General features: G+C 42.2%; 1 protein-coding gene across 12 annotated transcripts in view; it reads left to right on the forward strand.

Moving 5' to 3' along the window:
• Positions 1–18363, forward strand: part of NR2C1 (nuclear receptor subfamily 2 group C member 1) — a 100092-nt gene that overhangs the window by 52769 nt on the left and 28960 nt on the right. For all 12 annotated transcript variants that reach the window (XM_038403268.2, XM_043492218.1, XM_038403200.2 and 9 more), the window contains 4 exons: positions 1210–1389; positions 3388–3535; positions 3620–3710; positions 16232–16416. In XM_038403268.2, the coding sequence (XP_038259196.1) occupies positions 1210–1389; positions 3388–3535; positions 3620–3710; positions 16232–16416 (604 nt within the window). The remainder of the gene's footprint in view (positions 1–1209; positions 1390–3387; positions 3536–3619; positions 3711–16231; positions 16417–18363) is intronic.

Genomic DNA, 18363 nt, shown 5'->3' on the forward strand with positions numbered 1-18363 from the left:
CTAAAGTGAAAAATAAAACTAGTATGGTAAACCATTTTTTATAAGTTTTTTAAAACTACCTTATTTGTAGTGTGAAACTCTGTATGAAATTTCATGTGTGTGTGAGACATTTGAGATGGTTATGTTAGAGGGATCTGAAAAAAAGTTAGAATCTCTGGAAATCTCTTCTAGACATCTGAATAGAATTCTCTAAAGAATGAGTAAAGTACCTATAAAATTTAAAGTTTATCCTCCTTGAATTAGTCCACATTTGAAATTGATATCTGTGAATTGTCCTTAATTAAAGGTGTAGCCATAATACCTTTATAATATGTATTTTTGAACATTTCTGTGTGGCCTTGCTTTTTAGATTTTAGTTCTGGATTATAAAATTAACAGTATGTATAGTAACTGTGTCTAAATGACCAAGAGTGCTGTAATCTGTAAATGTAGTATTCTTGTTTTTATTTTTTTCAGCTAAGCAGGTTTTAAATAATGATTTTAAAAGAAAAATAAAATCTGAATTGTAGGGACAGAATAACACAATGAGAAAAGCTGTGGAAATGTTGAATTTTTGATTGATTTAGCAATTGTTTTGTTTACTTGCATCATTGAATACTTTCAATATAAAAGAGAATTATGGTTTTATCTTTAACACAATTTAAAAAAACAAAAATCGATAGTTTTGAAATGGTAACAGATATTGTCATCAGATGCTTAAATATGTATTGTCTCCTCTTTACATATACAGTCTTTCTGTCATCTTTAAATCATGCAATTATGCTGCTAAATTGTATGATAGACAATAAAAGAACTTGATTTGAGGGTCACTGAGAAAAATTAGTAAAGTATGTGTAATTCAAGTAACTAAAGTAGCTCATCCTAATGCTCTTGGGGAGCGGGGAAGCCAGTTTTCGGGCCTGTCTGCTATTGCTAGCAACAAAGACACTGGAGTCAAGGAGTTGTTAAACTATCACTGGCCTATTGGGAAATGGTCATCTTGCGTGAGTTGTTTAAACCAGAGATTTGGTTAGTTTGCTTGTCTGTTTGATTCTCTAGCCACTTGGCGGTATCTTCATATCTGTAACTCATTTTAGAAAGTTCATCCATGCCTTGTCAATGTAAAGTCATACATACTCTCTGACTTGTCTAAATGTAATTTCTTTTTAAAAGAGGGAAAGTGTTAACACTGTAAAATTAATGTCCTGACTTATCCTGTTCTTCAACTAGGACGTCATTATGGAGCAGTAACATGTGAGGGATGCAAGGGATTCTTTAAAAGAAGCATACGAAAGAATTTAGTTTATTCATGCCGAGGGGCAAAAGACTGTGTCATTAACAAACATCATCGAAACCGATGTCAGTACTGTAGGCTACAGAGATGTATCGCGTTTGGAATGAAACAGGACTGTAAGTATAAGTTAAGATCTATAAAACTGGTAGGATATATATCTATATATATCTCAGGCATATAAAATATAGCAGACATTCATGATGAGGTTTGTGCTATGGAAAATATACTGTTACTTATGCATGCAAAGTACCTTCGTTACTGTTATGAAATATTTAGATCAGCTTCTCCTTAAAGAATTGTAAAAGTCCAGTGTGACTCAAACTCTGAATTCTGGTAATTTGTCAAAGATTGAAATAACCTTAAAAATACACAGCACAGACTAAATAAGAATAAAGTGTTGTTCCTAGGCAGCAGGCATCCCTATGATAAATAGTCTGGTTATAATTTAACAGCTGAAGAAACCACCTTCCCATCAGTTTATCCATCAGTCATGGTAGCAGCAGTTTCTACACCCTGCCTAGTTTGCCCAGCAGAGGGAGGTATCTCCCAGGCAGAGATTAGCAGGCACATATGACTTAATTCTTGCAGATCTAAGTTCTTTTTTGAAATTTCCTTGTGCTAGCAGATTTTAAACATGTACATGCCCAAAGACAATGTAATTTTAAAAGTTATGGATTAATGTGATCATGTTTATTTTTTAATCCTTCCTTTTTGAGACTTTTATGGTCTCACTATCTTAAAATGGCAGGTTTCAGAGTAGCAGCCATGTTAGTCTGTATCCGCAAAAAGAAAAGGAGGACTTGTGGCACCTTAGAGACTAACAAATTTATTTGGGCATAAGCTTTCGTGAGCTACAGCTCACTTCATCGGAATGCAGTCCTTCTTTTCTTTTTACCTTAAAATAGTCCCACAAATGGAATCCCAAAGTTGTATTAAACATTATGTACTTATATGTAGCATGTAATGCTGTAGGCCCTAGGGGTAAATGGCTTTAACGTGGCCAGGTGCATTTGTGCATATTTTAATTATGCATTGGGTTAAACTTACAGTTTACTGGTCTGGGTCACCATGCTCTTCCATTGTGTAACTCCATTGAAGTAAATGGAATTACATCATCTTAAAATTCATGTAACAGAGTGGAGAATAAGTCCTTACATGTTTTAAGGAGTTTCATCTTGTAAACATTTTTAGTACGTGTTTTGGTTTTACAATGACAAAATTAAATGTATTGTAAGTATATAAGTAGTTATTTCCTCATAAGGAGAAGTTCTCCCTTTGAGTTCTTAAAATGAAGTTGTGTAAGTAAGTTTCCAGTTCGCTTTGTTGTTTGGAGTCAGATTTTCCCATGTGGTAGAATATTTTCCAGTTTATTTTAATGATGCCATATTTGTTGGCATGGAACCAAGAGGTTGAGTAGTTGTGGATTAAATTTCCAGAGGGAGCATAAAAAGGAGACACTGTTACCCCTTCCCAAACAGAGAGGGAGCATGTGTGCTTAGCAGACAAAAGGAGATAGACTGCGACAATATGAAGCAAAAAAGCCTCCCCATGAGGATCCAGACAGGTGAAAACTCCCTAGGGGGCACTTTTAATTTCTTCATAAATTTAAAATTATTGGCCTTTATATGTTTGCTCTTCAGTCTTTGACTCCTTCACCATTTCAGTAACTATAAAAACAAGTTTCAGAGTAGCAGCCGTGTTAGTCTGTATTCGCAAAAAGAAAAGGAGTACTTGTGGCACCTTAGAGATTAACAAATTTATTAGAGCATAAGCTTTCGTGAGCTACGGATGCATCCGATGAAGTGAGCTGTAGCTCACGAAAGCTTATGCTCTAATAAATTTGTTAGTCTCTAAGGTGCCACAAGTACTCCTTTTTTTTTTTTTATAAAAACAAGTGTGTTTATTTATCCAGAGTTAGAGCTAATGATTTTTTTGCACTTTTGTTGTTCAATATAGCTTCTATATAAAATCACAAATATATTAAACTGCAAACTTTTCCAGCAGTAATTGGAAAAACAGGACACAATTTCTTAAACACCCTTCTTTGTGATATCTCCATCTGACTGTTCGTGAATTTTGGGTTGTCACCTAATAATTACACACCATTTTGTTAGCTGTTCAGTGCGAGAGGAAACCAATTGAAGTATCACGAGAAAAATCTTCAAATTGTGCGGCTTCTACAGAAAAGATCTACATCCGAAAAGATCTGCGCAGCCCACTTGCTGCAACTCCAACTTTTGTAACAGACAATGAAACAGCAAGGTATGTAAATAGTGCTCCAGACTAATAGTTTCTTGATCTCCGAAACATCAAAAGACTAAAATTTGTACTTTTTTTTCCCCTCAGATCAACAGGACTGCTAGAGTCAGGAATGTTTGTAAATATTCATCAGTCTGGAATAAAAAGTGAGCCTACTGTGCTTATGACACCAGATAAGGTATGTGTGATGACATGAATAAAAGACTATGGCTATATCTACCGTACAAGCTAGAGGTGTGATTCCCCAGCTTGCATAGACATACTTCTGCCTGCTTTCATTGAACTAGCATAAGTATAAACAGCAGTGTATTTGTAGTAGTACAAGTAGCAGCAGTGAAGGCATGGCTTAGCTGTGCCAAGTATGTACACACGGTCTTGCAATTCTTACCTGTTTTAGAAAACCTGGGACATAAAGGTTACCTCTCTTCTTCATTTAAAAATTGCTGGCTGTAGAAAGTCTTATTTCTCTTGCAAGAAGACATTTTTTTCTTGTATTTTGGACTCTGAGCACAGCAGGCTTTTTTCCTTTTTGTGCTGACTGATTGGTGAACATGGGCCAGCCACTTTCCTACTTGGACTCGCAGTATGTTAACAAATTTCTTACACACACATGTTCTTGGATGGCGTTCTGAATCATGCATTTTTAATTACATTTCTGCATTCATGTGCTGATTATTAAATATAAATAAGGTTGGGTGACCATACCGAGATAGCTATGGCTCTATCTCAAAGCATTTCAGAAACACCTTTAGTAGTAGTATTCTCCCTGAACCATGTATACTCTCAGAAAACTAAGTACTGTTTCAGAATTCACGACATAGTCATTGGGGTGGAAAAGGAAATATCGTTTCTTAAATTCATCCAGAGATGTTGACAGCACTGGACAATGTTGGGCTGTTTTGATTAACGCACCTCTTCAGTGTTGTGTGAAGGCAGGTGCAGTACCTCTGGACTGGCAAACCGGGGTGGTGGTCCCGAAAGGAAGCCAGAGGGTGTGTTCCAGCTATAGGGGGATCACACTCCTCTGCCTCCCTTGCAAAGCCTATGCCAGGGTGCTGGAGAGAAGATAACACCTGTTATCTGAGTTGAACCTCAGATTCAGGAGGAACAATGCGGATTCTGTCCCGGTCGTGAAACAACAGACCAGCTTGTTGCTCTCTCGCAGATATTCAAGGGGTTGTGGTAGTTTGCTAATCCGGTCTATCTTTGTTTTGTAGATGTGGAGAAGGCATATAACTGCGTTCCCCAAGATGTCTTGTGGGAAATGCTGTGGGAGTATGAGGTGCCAGTGCTGCTTTTGCATGCTATCCAGTCCCTCTATTCTCAGAGTGAGAGTTGTGATCGTATTCTTGGCATTAAGGGGAGTTTGTTCAAGGGGGGCATTGGACTCCACCAAGGGTGCATCTTGTCCCCACTCCTGTTCGTGATTTTCATGGACAGGATGTCAAGGCACAGGTGAGCTGTGGAGTCTATCCACTACAGGTGGCATCTCTGCTGTTCGCAGATGATGTCCTTCTTCAGACTGTGATTTCCAATGCGCACTGGAACGTTTTGCTGCTGTGTGTGAAACGGTTGGGATGAGAATCAGCACTCTCCAAGTGAGGGGGGAGTAGCTGCCCTTAGTGGAACAGTTTAAGTATCTAGGGGTTTTGTTCACGAGTGATGATAAGCAGGAGCGTGAGATCAACCAGTGGATTGATGTGGCGGCCGCAGTGATGCAGACACTGTACCAATCTGTGGTGGCGCAGCAAGAGCTGAGTTCTTGGACAAAGCTCTCGGTTTACAGGTTGATCTACATCCCCATCCTAACCTACGGTCATTAACTTTGGGTAATGACTAAAAGGATGAGATCGCGGGTACAAGCGGCAGAAATTAGGTTTCTCCACAGGGAGGCTGGGCTTACTCTCCGAGACAGGCTGGTGGGCTCGGCTATTTGGGAGAGCCTCGGAGTAGAGCCGCTACTTCTCCAGATCAAGAGGAGCTAGCTGAGGCAGTTCAGGCACCTGATAAGGATGCCCTGTGGGAAGCTTTCTTTGGAACTCTACAGGGCATGTCCCACTGGGAGGAGGCCCCAAGGCTGACCCAGGACACACTGGAGGAATTATATCTCCTGACTGGCCTGGAAACTCCTTGGGAGGAGCTGGAACCTGTTGTGGAGAAAAGGGAGGTCTGGTCCTTCCTACTCTCCATGCCTCCGCTATGACCCTCACCAGGAAAAGTGGCATAAAGGAAAAAGAAGTTGTTTCTTAAATTTAAACAAAAGACAAGTCAGGCAGCAATTCAAACCCTTTACTCACTCAGTTAATAAGAGATAACTAAACAACATGCTTATTCCTCATGGATATTTTCAGGCAGATTTTTACCTGTTCCCAATTTCATCTGAGTTCTTTTGGTTTCTTCATGTACTCTAACACCTTTTTCTTTCTTCAACTTCAATTTCCTTATTCTTTTCTCATGCACTTTACCCTGCTTGCTGCATCTGGCAAAGGTCTAGTCAAAAGACGTTTCTTCCCTTAACAGACAGGTCAGTGAAAATGAGAGTATGAATAAGTAATTAAATAAAACGTGGCATACTTGAGAGGGCAGCTTTGTTATTGCCTGCAGGTATGCATGCTTTTTCTTAAGGTGATTTTAATGAGGAAACGGTTGCTTTCTGGCCGGCTACTGGATACCTTAAGCTACTGGCTACCTTGTGGGCTATTTAGCAGCAAAATCAAGAAGTGAAAAGAAAATATATCTTGTTGTAGTGGTATGGCTTCCCTGCATGCCTAGGTTGACATGACTTCTCATCCATTCCTTCTTCATAAACATCCTCCCTCTACTTCTGATTGGCTTACAAAACTGCAGACCATACCAGAGAAGTTTTACAAATGAAATGCTGAAAAGATCGTATTCAGTTACATAGCCCAAGTGCCAATGGGTATTTGAACAGTGACTCGTGGTAGAGACAATAATTGTTATTTATTAGCTACACTTTTACAATTAATCTGTAATTTATCTAGAGGATCACAGTGATGGGCACAATACAAACAGAATAATAAATGAAGCTACCCTGAATTGTGCACCTAATTTTCCTGCAATTTTTTTTTACCTTTTAAAATATATTTGTGCCAGTTTCACCACTTTCCCCATATTTTTTCATCTCTTTCTGCTCTGTATATTTAATTTTGACGCTGCACCATTCAAATACCGTGGTGTACATCAAACCAGATTCTATATATACGTACTATTTCTGGGTTGGTTACACCAAAGAAGAGTTTACTGAAAGTAGCTTACTACTGCTTCTGATTATTCTCAGTAACTAGATGTAATGTGTGTAGAAATTGTGTTGATATAACATGTATGAAAGCCCTATCTACTATAGAAGAGTGACCCATTGCTGACCCCAGGAGGATTAGTGGGTAACAAGATTGTTGTAATGAGCCATAAATCCAGAGTCTTTATTAAGTCCATGATTTTTAGTGTCTTATTAAGTAATGAATTTAACCTCCCAGGTTCATCTTTGAAGGAGTTGTGCAGGTTTTCTTTGAGGACGAGGACTGAGAAGTCAAATATGAAATGATCATCTTATGAGACGTGTTCGCCCACGGGTGATAAGAGTGTTCTTTGCTTTTCTCATTTTACTGTGTGAGGCTCATTTGAGAGCATAGCAATTGTCTCATTCTTCTTTGAGTGATGGGCCCTATTGTATTCCACTGATGATTTACACATGCTCACCATGTATCTGGAGCCGGAGAATTTAAAAGTGGTAGTGTCCATTGGTCCGCGCATGCACCTCTTGCCTCACCTTAGGGTTTCGGTTGAGCTGATAAATGTCAGGCATGTACTGACCACATCTCCAGTTCTTCTCACTGCTTTGTGGTCCAAGTCAGAACTCTTCGTGTTCTCTTGAGTGTGACACACCTTTAAAAAGAGTATAGTTGTATATAGTTAAATTTTTTTAGTATTTAGCCATTTTACTGTTTTTGCATAGTTTTTAGTCATTTTAGTAGTTATTTAAAGTTGATTTGGGACTTTTGGGGGAATCTGTTTACTTGTAAACACCTACCCACACACAGGTACTGGACAAACCAAAGACCCCAATCTTTAAAATCTGCAACTCCTGCCTGTGTTCCTTCTTGATCAGTGATGAATATCAACACTGCCTCTACTGCTTGGGAGAAGTCCACATTTCATCCAGGTGCAGTATCTGCCAGTCCTTCCCAAGCCATACCCAAGAAATCCAGGGTGTCTGCCTCAAGAAGCATCTGATGGAAGTCGCTATGAGATCTCAATAAGACCCAAGCCGGGGAATCCCCCTTGTACGTCAGCCTGAGTCATCCAGGAGTTCATCTCCAGCTACAGAGATTGAGTTCAGCTCTGGTGGTACCACAGCTATGGACTCTGTGCCGGACCGGGAGGTCAGGAATCATGCACGTAACTTCCTCCTCTAAACCGAAGAAAAGGGGACGCTCCTTCCACGAGTTCCAGCCACAGGGAAGCAGTGTGCTCCAAGATCCATAAATGTGACAAGAAATTGCACAAACTGGCAGATTTGCCGCTACCAGGTACCAAGCCCCACACACAGTCAAAGTCTGCCTCCTTTATGGTATAGGACCTGTTGGCCCTGGGAAAGTCCACTGCTCCAGCACCAGTTTCAGCTATGGAGAGGGTACCATTAATGCCACAGAGGTCAGAGAAAATGCTGGAGCCCCAGGAACTGTTTGCCCTCGGAGAACCAAGATCTCCATGCCTTCTACTACCTTCCACCTTTAGAAGCCAAATCTCCCACCCAAGACATATTGCATTCAAGGCACCCTTCACCACCACCTCCAGTGGCCTACACACTTCCACGCTCTGACATTAGTGCCAATGGAACTGGGATCCGAGTTTTCAACCTCGGAGGATTCAGATGAAGCATGAGGGCTCTCCATCCCTTACTGCCACTACGAATACCCAAAGAGGCCATCTATAGCATGGCAATATCCTCCTCACCAACTGCAGAGGAGACACTGGTTCCCCACATCCTAGTGCTGCCACAGCACCCTCCACATTTGTCATGCTGGCCCTACTGGGGATCCTGGCCCCAATACCCACCCATTCCGTGTGGGAAACTTCACCTCTCCCTCATCTAGAACACCCTCAAGTAGGTACTCTGAACTGATCATGTAAGAAGACCTGCTCAGTCGGGTTCCCACCGTATTGCTGAAGCAGAAGCGCTTTCTGTCTTTCTCGCAAGGTGCTGCAGTGACTTCGGCTTTTTCCTTGCCCCAGATGACTTTGGTAATTCTAAGATCTCCTGTGTAGGATGGCGGGTGAATTTCACATCCCCCTGGAGGAAGTACAGGACACGCAACAACTGCTCCTGGACATCCTTCACTCATCAGTACTGGGTAGGGTTGTCCTGCCAATCAACAATGCCATCCTCCAGCTAGATCAAACAGTTTGCCATACTCCGGCCATGTGCACGCCTACCCCCAATGGGGCAGAAAAGAGATACTATGTACCGGCTAAGGAGACTGAGTTTCTTTTCTCACACCCCCTCCCAATTCCCTTGTAATACAGGCTGGAATGGTCCAGATAGCAACACCCACGCTCCACTCCAGCTGATAAGGAGGGCAAATGGTTGGACCTTATGTGACACAAGGTCTTCTCAGCAAGCCTCCAGTTCAGGATTTCAAACTATCAAGCATTGCTTGCCAAATAGGACTTCTTGAACTATAGCAAACTGGAGGATTTTGCTGAGAAACTGTCACAACAAGATCGGGCCTGGTTCCAATCAATCTTGGAGGAAGGGGAACAGGTGGTGAGGAGAGTGCTTCAATCAGCTATAGAAGCAGCAGGCATAGACGCTGACTCTGGGGGTGCTCCAGCCCTGGAGCACCCCCTGAAAAAAATTGGTGGGTGCTCAGTACCCACTGGCAGCCCCATGGATCAGCGCCACTCACCAATCAGATTCTCCCCCTCCCTCCCAGCGCTTCCTGCCCACTGAGGATCAGCTGTTCAATGGCGTTCAGGAGGCGCTGTGGGGAGTGAGGAGGGGTCAGGAAGAGGTGGGGTGGGGGCAGGGCCTTGGAGGGAGCAGGGGTCGAGCACCCTCTGAGATCTGAATAAGTCAGTGCCTATGATGGCAGAAACTTCCTCCCGCTCGGTGGCTACAAGCATTGTCATGCAGAGGGAGTGTAGCTTCATTCCTCGACTTCCCTAGGGAGATACAAAATACCACTGAGGACCTCCCTTTCAATGAATTTCATCTTTTTAATCAGAAAACAGATGATTCCCTCCACATCCTCAAAGAGTCAAGAACCACACTTCACTTGCTGGTATCTACCCACCAGCACCCAAGCATAAATTCTACTTCCCACCATCCACATCCAGTTTTTCCACAGGAGGCTGTACAAACCACTGAGAGACCCAACAATCTCTCCCTCCAGGTCCACGTTCACAGCCTTCCTCCTCACACATGCAAATCTCTCAGAAAAGATATTTCTGAGGAACCATCAACCATACCATCCCCTTCAGCAGTTGTCTAGCTCTCTTTCTACCAGCTTGGAGTGCAATAACAATGGACAAGTGGATGCTAACTGTCACCCACTATGGCTTATGTATCAAATTCATCACTACCTCATACACAACCCCCTTCCCAATCGCTCTTCAAGGACCAATTTCATGACAGCATCATTGCCCTAGAAGTGGATTCCTTACTACAAAGAAGAGCGATAAAGTAGGTTCCTCCAGATTATCAAGGGACAGGGTTCTATTCAGTTTACTTCCTGATTCCCAAAAAGAAGGGCATGTGGAGGCCAATCCTGGATCTCCATCATCTCAGTCGCTCCATCCATACACGCAAGTTTCGTATAGTCATCTTAGTAGCCATCATTCCATTGTTAGAAAAAGGTATCTGGTTTATGCCTCTCGATACGCAGGATGCCTGTTTTCACATAGACATCTATCCGGCCCACAGATGATAACTGAGGTTCATGGTAGGTTATCAGCATTTTCAGTTCAGGGTCCTGCCATTTGGACTCTCAATTGCTCCAAGGGTCTTCACCAAAGTTATTTCTGACATGGTGGTCTACCTCAGGCATTATGGGATCCTTGTATTCTCCTATCTCAACGACTCGCTACTAGCAACACAATCCAGAGATAAAGCTTGAGTCTTGACCTCCATGTTCTTGAGACTCTTTTCCTTCCTCGAAGTCAGCGTCAATGTTAAAAAATCAACTTTGGTTCCCACACAGTCCCTAGACTTCATGAGTCCTCCATCTGCTCTATCACAGCACAAACTTACCTACCAAGGGTCAGATTCCGACTCTGCAAGAACTTGTCGCCCAAGAAGTCAACAGTCCATTGGTCCCGGTCAGGACTCACCAGTCCTTCCTTGGCCACATGGCATAATGCACATATGTCACTGTCTTCACTCACTTCCACCTTCACAGCCTCCAGATGTGGCTCCAAAAGAGTTTATTCTTCCATGTGACATACCGGGGACCTTATGCTGACATTTCCCCCTGAGGTACTCTCATCCCTCCAGTGGTGGATGGACCCGTGACAGGTCTGTTTGGGGATCTCCTTTTTCCCATCCTCCCTGGATGGGACAATCATCATCGATGTATCCCTTGTAGGGTGGGGCGCGCACGAGAGATCACATGACACAAGGAACATGGACTCCTTGGGAATCCAGGATGCACATCAACGTTCTGAAACTCCGGGCTGTAAGGAAGGCATGCCAAACATTTCTCCCATCCATCTGCTTCGATCACATTCTCATCATGTTGGACAACACTATCACTGTTTATTACATCAACAAACAAGGGGACAGGAAGTCAACCGCTCTTTGTGTGGAGGTAGCCAATCTATGGAATTGGCACATCATCTACAAGATCCTGCTCTCTGCAACCCATCTTCTGGGGACTCAGAATGTGATTGCAGACTCTCTCAGCAGCAGATTTGTGTCTGATCATGAGTGGAAACTCCACAACACCATAGTAAGTGACATCTTGATTCCTACCAAGCCAAATAGAACCGCTTCACCTCCTGGGCCCAACAGAAATGGCTTTCCCCAGAGGAAGTGGAGATTCCCCTTCTTTTGGATTACCTTCTATCCTTAAAAACATTGAGGCTCACCCTCAAAGCCCACCTAGCAGCAATTAGCACCTTCCAGCCCACCCCTCTCCATGGAAGGGTACTGTGTATTTACACACTCATTGACTGCTAGGTATTGGAAAGATCTCATCCGAACTTTCCCACATGCACAACCTATCACTCCCCAGTGGGACCTCAACCTCATTCCTATCAGCACTAATGAAACAACCCTTTGAGCCACTGGGTTTGCTTTATGTCCCTCTTTTCAATCTCAAGTTTCTACCAAAAGTTGTATCCCAGTTTAATCTGAATGAACCCATCCACTTACCTGCTTTCTTTCTGAAGCCTCATACCTCGGAAGAGGAACGATGACATCACTCACTCGACCTCCATCAGGCTTTGACCTTCTAACTGCAGAGGACAAGACTGATCAGGAAGTCTCCTAGATTGTTTAACACAGTGATGGAGAGAGTTAAGGGGCATGCAGTTTCTACACAGAAATTTCCAGTGGATTTTGGGGTGCATTACACTATGTTATGAGTTGTCAGGACTGCCTCCACCCTTGGGGGTGAGGGCCCATTCCACGAGAGCCCCAGGTTCAACCATGGCCACTCTCCATGAAGTGCCGCTTTGAGACATATGTAGAGTGGTCATGTGGAGTTCAGTACATACCTTCGCTACACATTATACCTTGGTGCAGAACTCTGCGACGGATGCCTCATTTGGTGTGGCTGTCCTGCACTAAACTGTTCCATCGTCCTCCTTGCACCCTCCTCCAGTTTAAGTACTGCAGTGGTTCTCAAACTTTTGTACTGGTGACCCTTTTCACATAGGAAGCCTCTGAGTGCGATCCCCCCTAATAAATTAAAAACACTTTTAAATATTTAACACCATTATAAATGCTGGAGGCAAAGCAGGGTTTGGGGTGGAGGCTGACAGCTTGCAACCACCCAGGTAATAACCTCGCAACCCCCTGAGGGGTCCCGACTCCCAGTTTGAGAACCCGTGAGGTACTGTTTGTTAATCACTCTCAGTGCAATACAATAGGGACCACACTCAAAGAAGAAAAGGAGGTTACTTACCTGTAATTAGAGATTCTTTGTGCGGTCCTTATCTGGATTCCACTTCCCACCCTCCTTCCCCTCTGCTGCGGATCTCTTGGATTTGCAGTGGAGAAGGAACTGGAGACATGGTCAGTATGCCCCCTCCCCATCACCTCGGACGAAGCCATAAGGCGAGGCAAGGGCGCATGCGTGGAACAACGGACGCTACTACTTTCAAATTCTCTGGCTCGGGTCACATGATGTTCATGCATAAACCCTCAGTGGAATACAAATAGGGACCACACATCTTGAAGAACCTCCAGTTACAGGTAAGTAACCTCCTCTTTCACCCATATAGTTGTTGTTCAGGTATTTAGTGCATGAGATGAGGTATGCCACACATTGTGATAGGCATATATATCTTATAAGGATCTTATAAGGATCTTATAAGGAGTGTGGGAAGTATTGATCGTTGTAGCAGTGTAGCCATGTATGGAGGTTTTGCATCTGTTGCTCTGGTGGGGTCTGATGCCGCTTTGAATTTGTTTGTCTTCGTCTATTGGGAGCTTGCTTCTGATGATGAGATTGGTGACATTTGGGAATTGTTTGAAAGCCAGAAGAGGAGGTTCAAGAAAGATTTATATCAGGATGTAGTCACCATTGAGTTGTTGTTTAATGAAATCCTGTATGGGTTCCAGTGTTGGGAGGCAGGTGACAACTAGGGGTGTGTGGTTAGAGGGTGTCCCCCCACCAAATATTGAAGCAGATTCTCTTGGGGTATCTAATATTCCTAATATCCTAGGACCAACATGGCTGCCACAGCACTGCAAACAAACAAAAAGGTAAGTCTCATCAAAGCTTTCTGCAGTTGTGCTGAAAAAATTGGCCGTAGTGTAGACTATGAAAATTGAAATGCTGTTCAAAATGAATGAAGTTTAAAAAAAATTGTGAGAGAAACAAATGGGATTTATAAAGTTGAGAAATCCTAGGCACTGTGCAGTTCAACAGTGTACAATACCAATAATTTCGCCGGGTGAAGCAAGGTTTTACACTCAACTTGATGTTTGCTGTGTTGCTGTAGTTGCGTTGGTCCCAAGATATACTTTGTCACTCAGCTTGATGGCATTTCTCTGTTTGGGTGCAATGCAGTAACTTTTGAATATCGCATCCAGTCAATTCAGGGAATGTTCTAGGCATCAATAAACAAAATCCTATTGATTTTGTTTGAAAATCGAAAAACTATAAGAGGGAAATGGGGACATGTAGAGCCCCATGCATCTTGTTAGCAGATGCAGCAGCTTTACCATCTCTGTAATTGTCAAAAAGAAAAGGAGTACTTGTGGTACCTTGGAGACTAACAAATTTATTAGAGCATAAGCTTTCGTGAGCTACAGCTCACTTCATCGGATGCATTTGGTGGAAAAAACAGAGGAGAGATTTATATACACACACACAGAGAACATGAAACAATGGGTTTATCATACACACTGTAAGGAGAGGTTTCAGAGTAGCAGCCGTGTTAGTCTGTATTCGCAAAAAGAAAAGGAGTACTTGTGGCACCTTAGAGACTAACAAATTTATTAGAGCATAAGCTTTCGTGAGCTACAGAAGTGAGCTGTAGCTCACGAAAGCTTATGCTCTAATAAATTTGTTAGTCTCTAAGGTGCCACAAGTACTCCTTTTCTTTTTACTGTAAGGAGAGTGATCACTTAAGATAAGCCATCACCAACAGCAGGGGGGGGAAGGAGGAAAACCTTTCATGGTGACAAGCAGGTAGGCTAATTCCAGCAGTTAACAAGAATTAGCCTACCTGCTTGTCACCATGAAAGGTTTTCCTCCTTCCCCCCCCTGCTGTTGGTGATGGCTTATCTTAAGTGATCACTCTCCTTACAGTGTGTATAAACCCATTGTTTCATGTTCTCTGTGTGTGTATATAAATCTCTCCTCTGTTTTTTCCACCAAATGCATCCGATGAAGTGAGCTGTAGCTCACGAAAGCTTATGCTCTAATAAATTTGTTAGTCTCTAAGGTGCCACAAGTACTTCTTTTCTCCTTACAGTGTGTATGATAAACCCATTGTTTCATGTTCTCTGGCTCTGTCAATCTGTTTCTTCACTTCAGCAGGTGGGTACTGTCGTTGTAGGAATGCATGATAGAGATCTTGTAGGTGTTTGTCTCTGTCTGAGGGGTTGGAGCAAATGCGGTTATATCGTAGAGCTTGGCTGTAGACAATGGATCGTGTGGTATGATCTGGATGAAAGCTAGAGGCATGTAGGTAGGAATAGCGGTCAGTAGGTTTCCGATACAGAAATGTTGAAATCATGGTGGAATTCCTCAAGGGCTTCTTTTCCATGGGTCCAGATGATGAATCAATTTCAACAATTTCCATCCCACCATCAACCTCAGCCTGGACCAGTCCACACAAGAGATCCACTTCCTGGACACTAACGTGCTAATAAGCGATGGTCACATAAACACCACCCTATATCGGAAACCTACTGGATGAGTCATTACACAAAGTAAAACTATTTCCCCATGTTATTTCTCCCCACCCCCACCCCCCCACTGTTCCTCAGATATTCTTGTTAACTGCTGGAAATAGCCTACCTTGCTTGTCACCATGAAAGGTTTTCCTCCTCCCTCCGCCCCCCCCCCCCCCCCCGCTGCTGGTGATGGCTTATCTTAAGTGATCACTCTCCTTACAGTGTGTATGATAAACCCATTGTTTCATGTTCTCTGTGTGTGTATATCAATCTCCCCTCTGTTTTTTCCACCAAATGCATCCGATGAAGTGAGCTGTAGCTCACGAAAGCTTATGCTCTAATAAATTTGTTAGTCTCTAAGGTGCCACAAGTACTCCTTTTCTTTTTGTGAATACAGACTAACATGGCTGCTACTCTGAAACCTGTAATTGTCAAGAGATCAAAGAACCGGTTGATGGCAGCCATTAACACTTTCTAGCATAACAATTCCTGCGTCTCAGCTCTGCCCATCCTCCCAATACAGTTTAACATGTTGACACCCTTAGTGACTTTTCTCCCAGACAGAAAGAAATTTTATAATAATGGTTGGAGTCATAGGTGGGCATCCAGAGACCCTGGTGGGGGAATGGGGGACCCTAGCATAGGGGTGGCTGCAAGGACTTCCAGAAATAGGGGGAGATGGGAGGATGGAACACAGGGAGCTTGTGGGGGGAAATGAAGGGATGCAAGGAGCTTCTGATGCATGCAATGAACTTGGCCTACAGAAACTAGTAAGTATGCATGTCCCCCATCCCCTCCCTCCCACAATTAAGAATAATTTAAAAGCAGCAGGTCTTTCCATAATTGTTGTTGCTTTTTGGAGTACTGTTCCCTTAAAAATATATCAACTATGGTAAAAGTTCATTTTTGAAAAAATTCTTTCAAAATTAACATGTGCAACCTCTAATTTCTTCATTTTAATTAATCTGTTCCTGAAAGTCACTTACTTTTCATGGGTTCTGTTTGCAATCCCATGTCTTCATTTGTTAGTGCGAAAGCTGAATTTTTTCCTTTACAAAGTCAGGTTCTGTCAGTGTGAAAGGATTAAAGCTATCTTTTTTTTCCCCTAGGTTGAGGCATGTCAGGGGGATTTAAGCACACTGGCAAATGTGGTAACATCATTAGCAAATCTCAGTAAGTCCAAAGACATGTCTCAAAGTAGTGCTGAGCTGTCTATGATTGAAAGTTTAAGCAACGGAGATGCATCATTGTCTGAACTTCATCAAGAAGAACAAGCAAGTAGTGATGTTACCAGGTAAGGCACACTACAATATTTACATTTTTTAAATATAATTCTTTTTGGTAATCTCACTCAAAGCTTACACAATCAAACAATGCAGACAGTTCTTCAGTAAAAATCATTACGTTAACATACAGAACTTGTGATGAAGAATAACCATACAGAAGATGCTAATTGAGTTCTGAGTAAAATTTTGCAGTGAAAAGTTCCATTTAGAAATAAATATGAGTAAATTATATTTGTGTTTGGAAAGAATTTAAATGTAACCTTGGTGTCTGATTTATATTCCCATGATCATCATCAGTAGTAGGCCTTGGTTCACATATTATATACTGTATGCTCTTTTAGTACTTTGTTCCACATAGGAAAATGTATTGTTCATGAGTCCCATCTACACAGGCAACTGAACATTGACAACTCCATTTCTGTCACTTGGAATGCACATAAAATACTTCCTGTGCATAGAGAAGTGCTTCGTAGATCTTTTCAGTATTATTACAGTGGCATTCACTCGGTACATTTTACAAATCCTTTGCCTGCGTTGATTTTAATTTGAACCTTTTCAGTGCTAGCGTAGGGAGGATAAGTGGGTAGTACAGCAGTGCTGGTCCAGTTAATCCTTCCAGCACAATCTTGCTCACCCTTTCAGCTCAAGCATTTACCCAACAGCAGCAAGGTAGTAGTAATTCACTACATACTATCCATCCTGTACGCTCAGAGCCAAAAATTACTGTATTACACCAATGTAAATTTGGAGTAAATCCATTAGATAAACTGGTTTAGTTCCAATTAATGCAGCTGATGATCTGGCCCCTAGGCTTTAGTTTGCTTTATTCTGTATCGACTCTGTTATTGCAAGCAGAATTTATGTACACCTACCTCTTTCAGTATCTTATCTAATTCCCATTGAAGTCAGTGTCCATTGACATCAATAGGAACCTCATAGAGCCCTCAATCTGTATACCATACAAGACAGGACTTTGGAGAATATAATAGTTTATGATGATGTGCTTGAAGACTGTAACGTACAAATGCACAAGGGGATAGAAGTAAGATGGCACAGGCAACCTTCACATTTCCTTACACTTGTCAGTGCCTAACTTTGCACCCTTTAATGTTCTTGTACATATTTTTTTTAATTGCATTCTATATAGTTTTCAGAGTAGCAGCCATGTTAGTCTGTATTCGCAAAAAGAAAAGGAGAACTTGTGGCACCTTAGAGACTAACAAATTTATTTTAGCATAAGCTTTCGTGAGCGACAGCTCACTTCATCGGATGCATTTGGTGAAAAATTCTATATAGTGTATATTAATGAGCAAGATGGGAGAGATTTGACCTTACTTAATACATCATCCCTTCTCATAAGTCATCAAAGGGAGTTTTCCTTCAGATAATGCATATTAGAGGAAAAATTGTTTCAAATGTAAAATTGAAACTTTGATCGAAGGCCATGTCTACACTAGAAAGCTTTACTGGTAGCATTTCTGCTGGCATACGTGGCAATTTCAAGAGAGCATTTGCACACATGACTGCCTTTAACGGTGCAATGCATCCTCATGATGAGAGATTGTATCAGCAAAAGGTGCTTTGCAGTGTGGGTTGGCATCCGAGTGTGTCCCATGCTACCATTAGCACACTGCCTTCTGGGATATTTTGGAAGAGTGTTGTGGAATACCAGTACTCCTCTAAAGGAATTGTGGGAGCTCGAGGCCAAGTTTCCACAATTCCTTTTGTTCCAACCCATAGTTTTCTTGTTCTGTGCCGTTTTAAAAATAATTTCAGTTCCTCATGCTGGTTTTCAATCTTTCTGCCATCTTGCTGGCAGAAGCATGGATGCTGAACAGATCAGTAGAGTTCTCTATTTTAGAGACAGGCTCCTGATTCTTTTGTGATCTTCAACAACTACCACAGCAGCTACGTGTGCAGCTATAAAAATGAGAAAACTGAGGGGAGGATGATGC

The sequence above is a fragment of the Dermochelys coriacea genome, chromosome 1 (genome assembly GCF_009764565.3).
Source record: "Dermochelys coriacea isolate rDerCor1 chromosome 1, rDerCor1.pri.v4, whole genome shotgun sequence".
NCBI classification, from domain to species: domain Eukaryota; kingdom Metazoa; phylum Chordata; order Testudines; family Dermochelyidae; genus Dermochelys; species Dermochelys coriacea.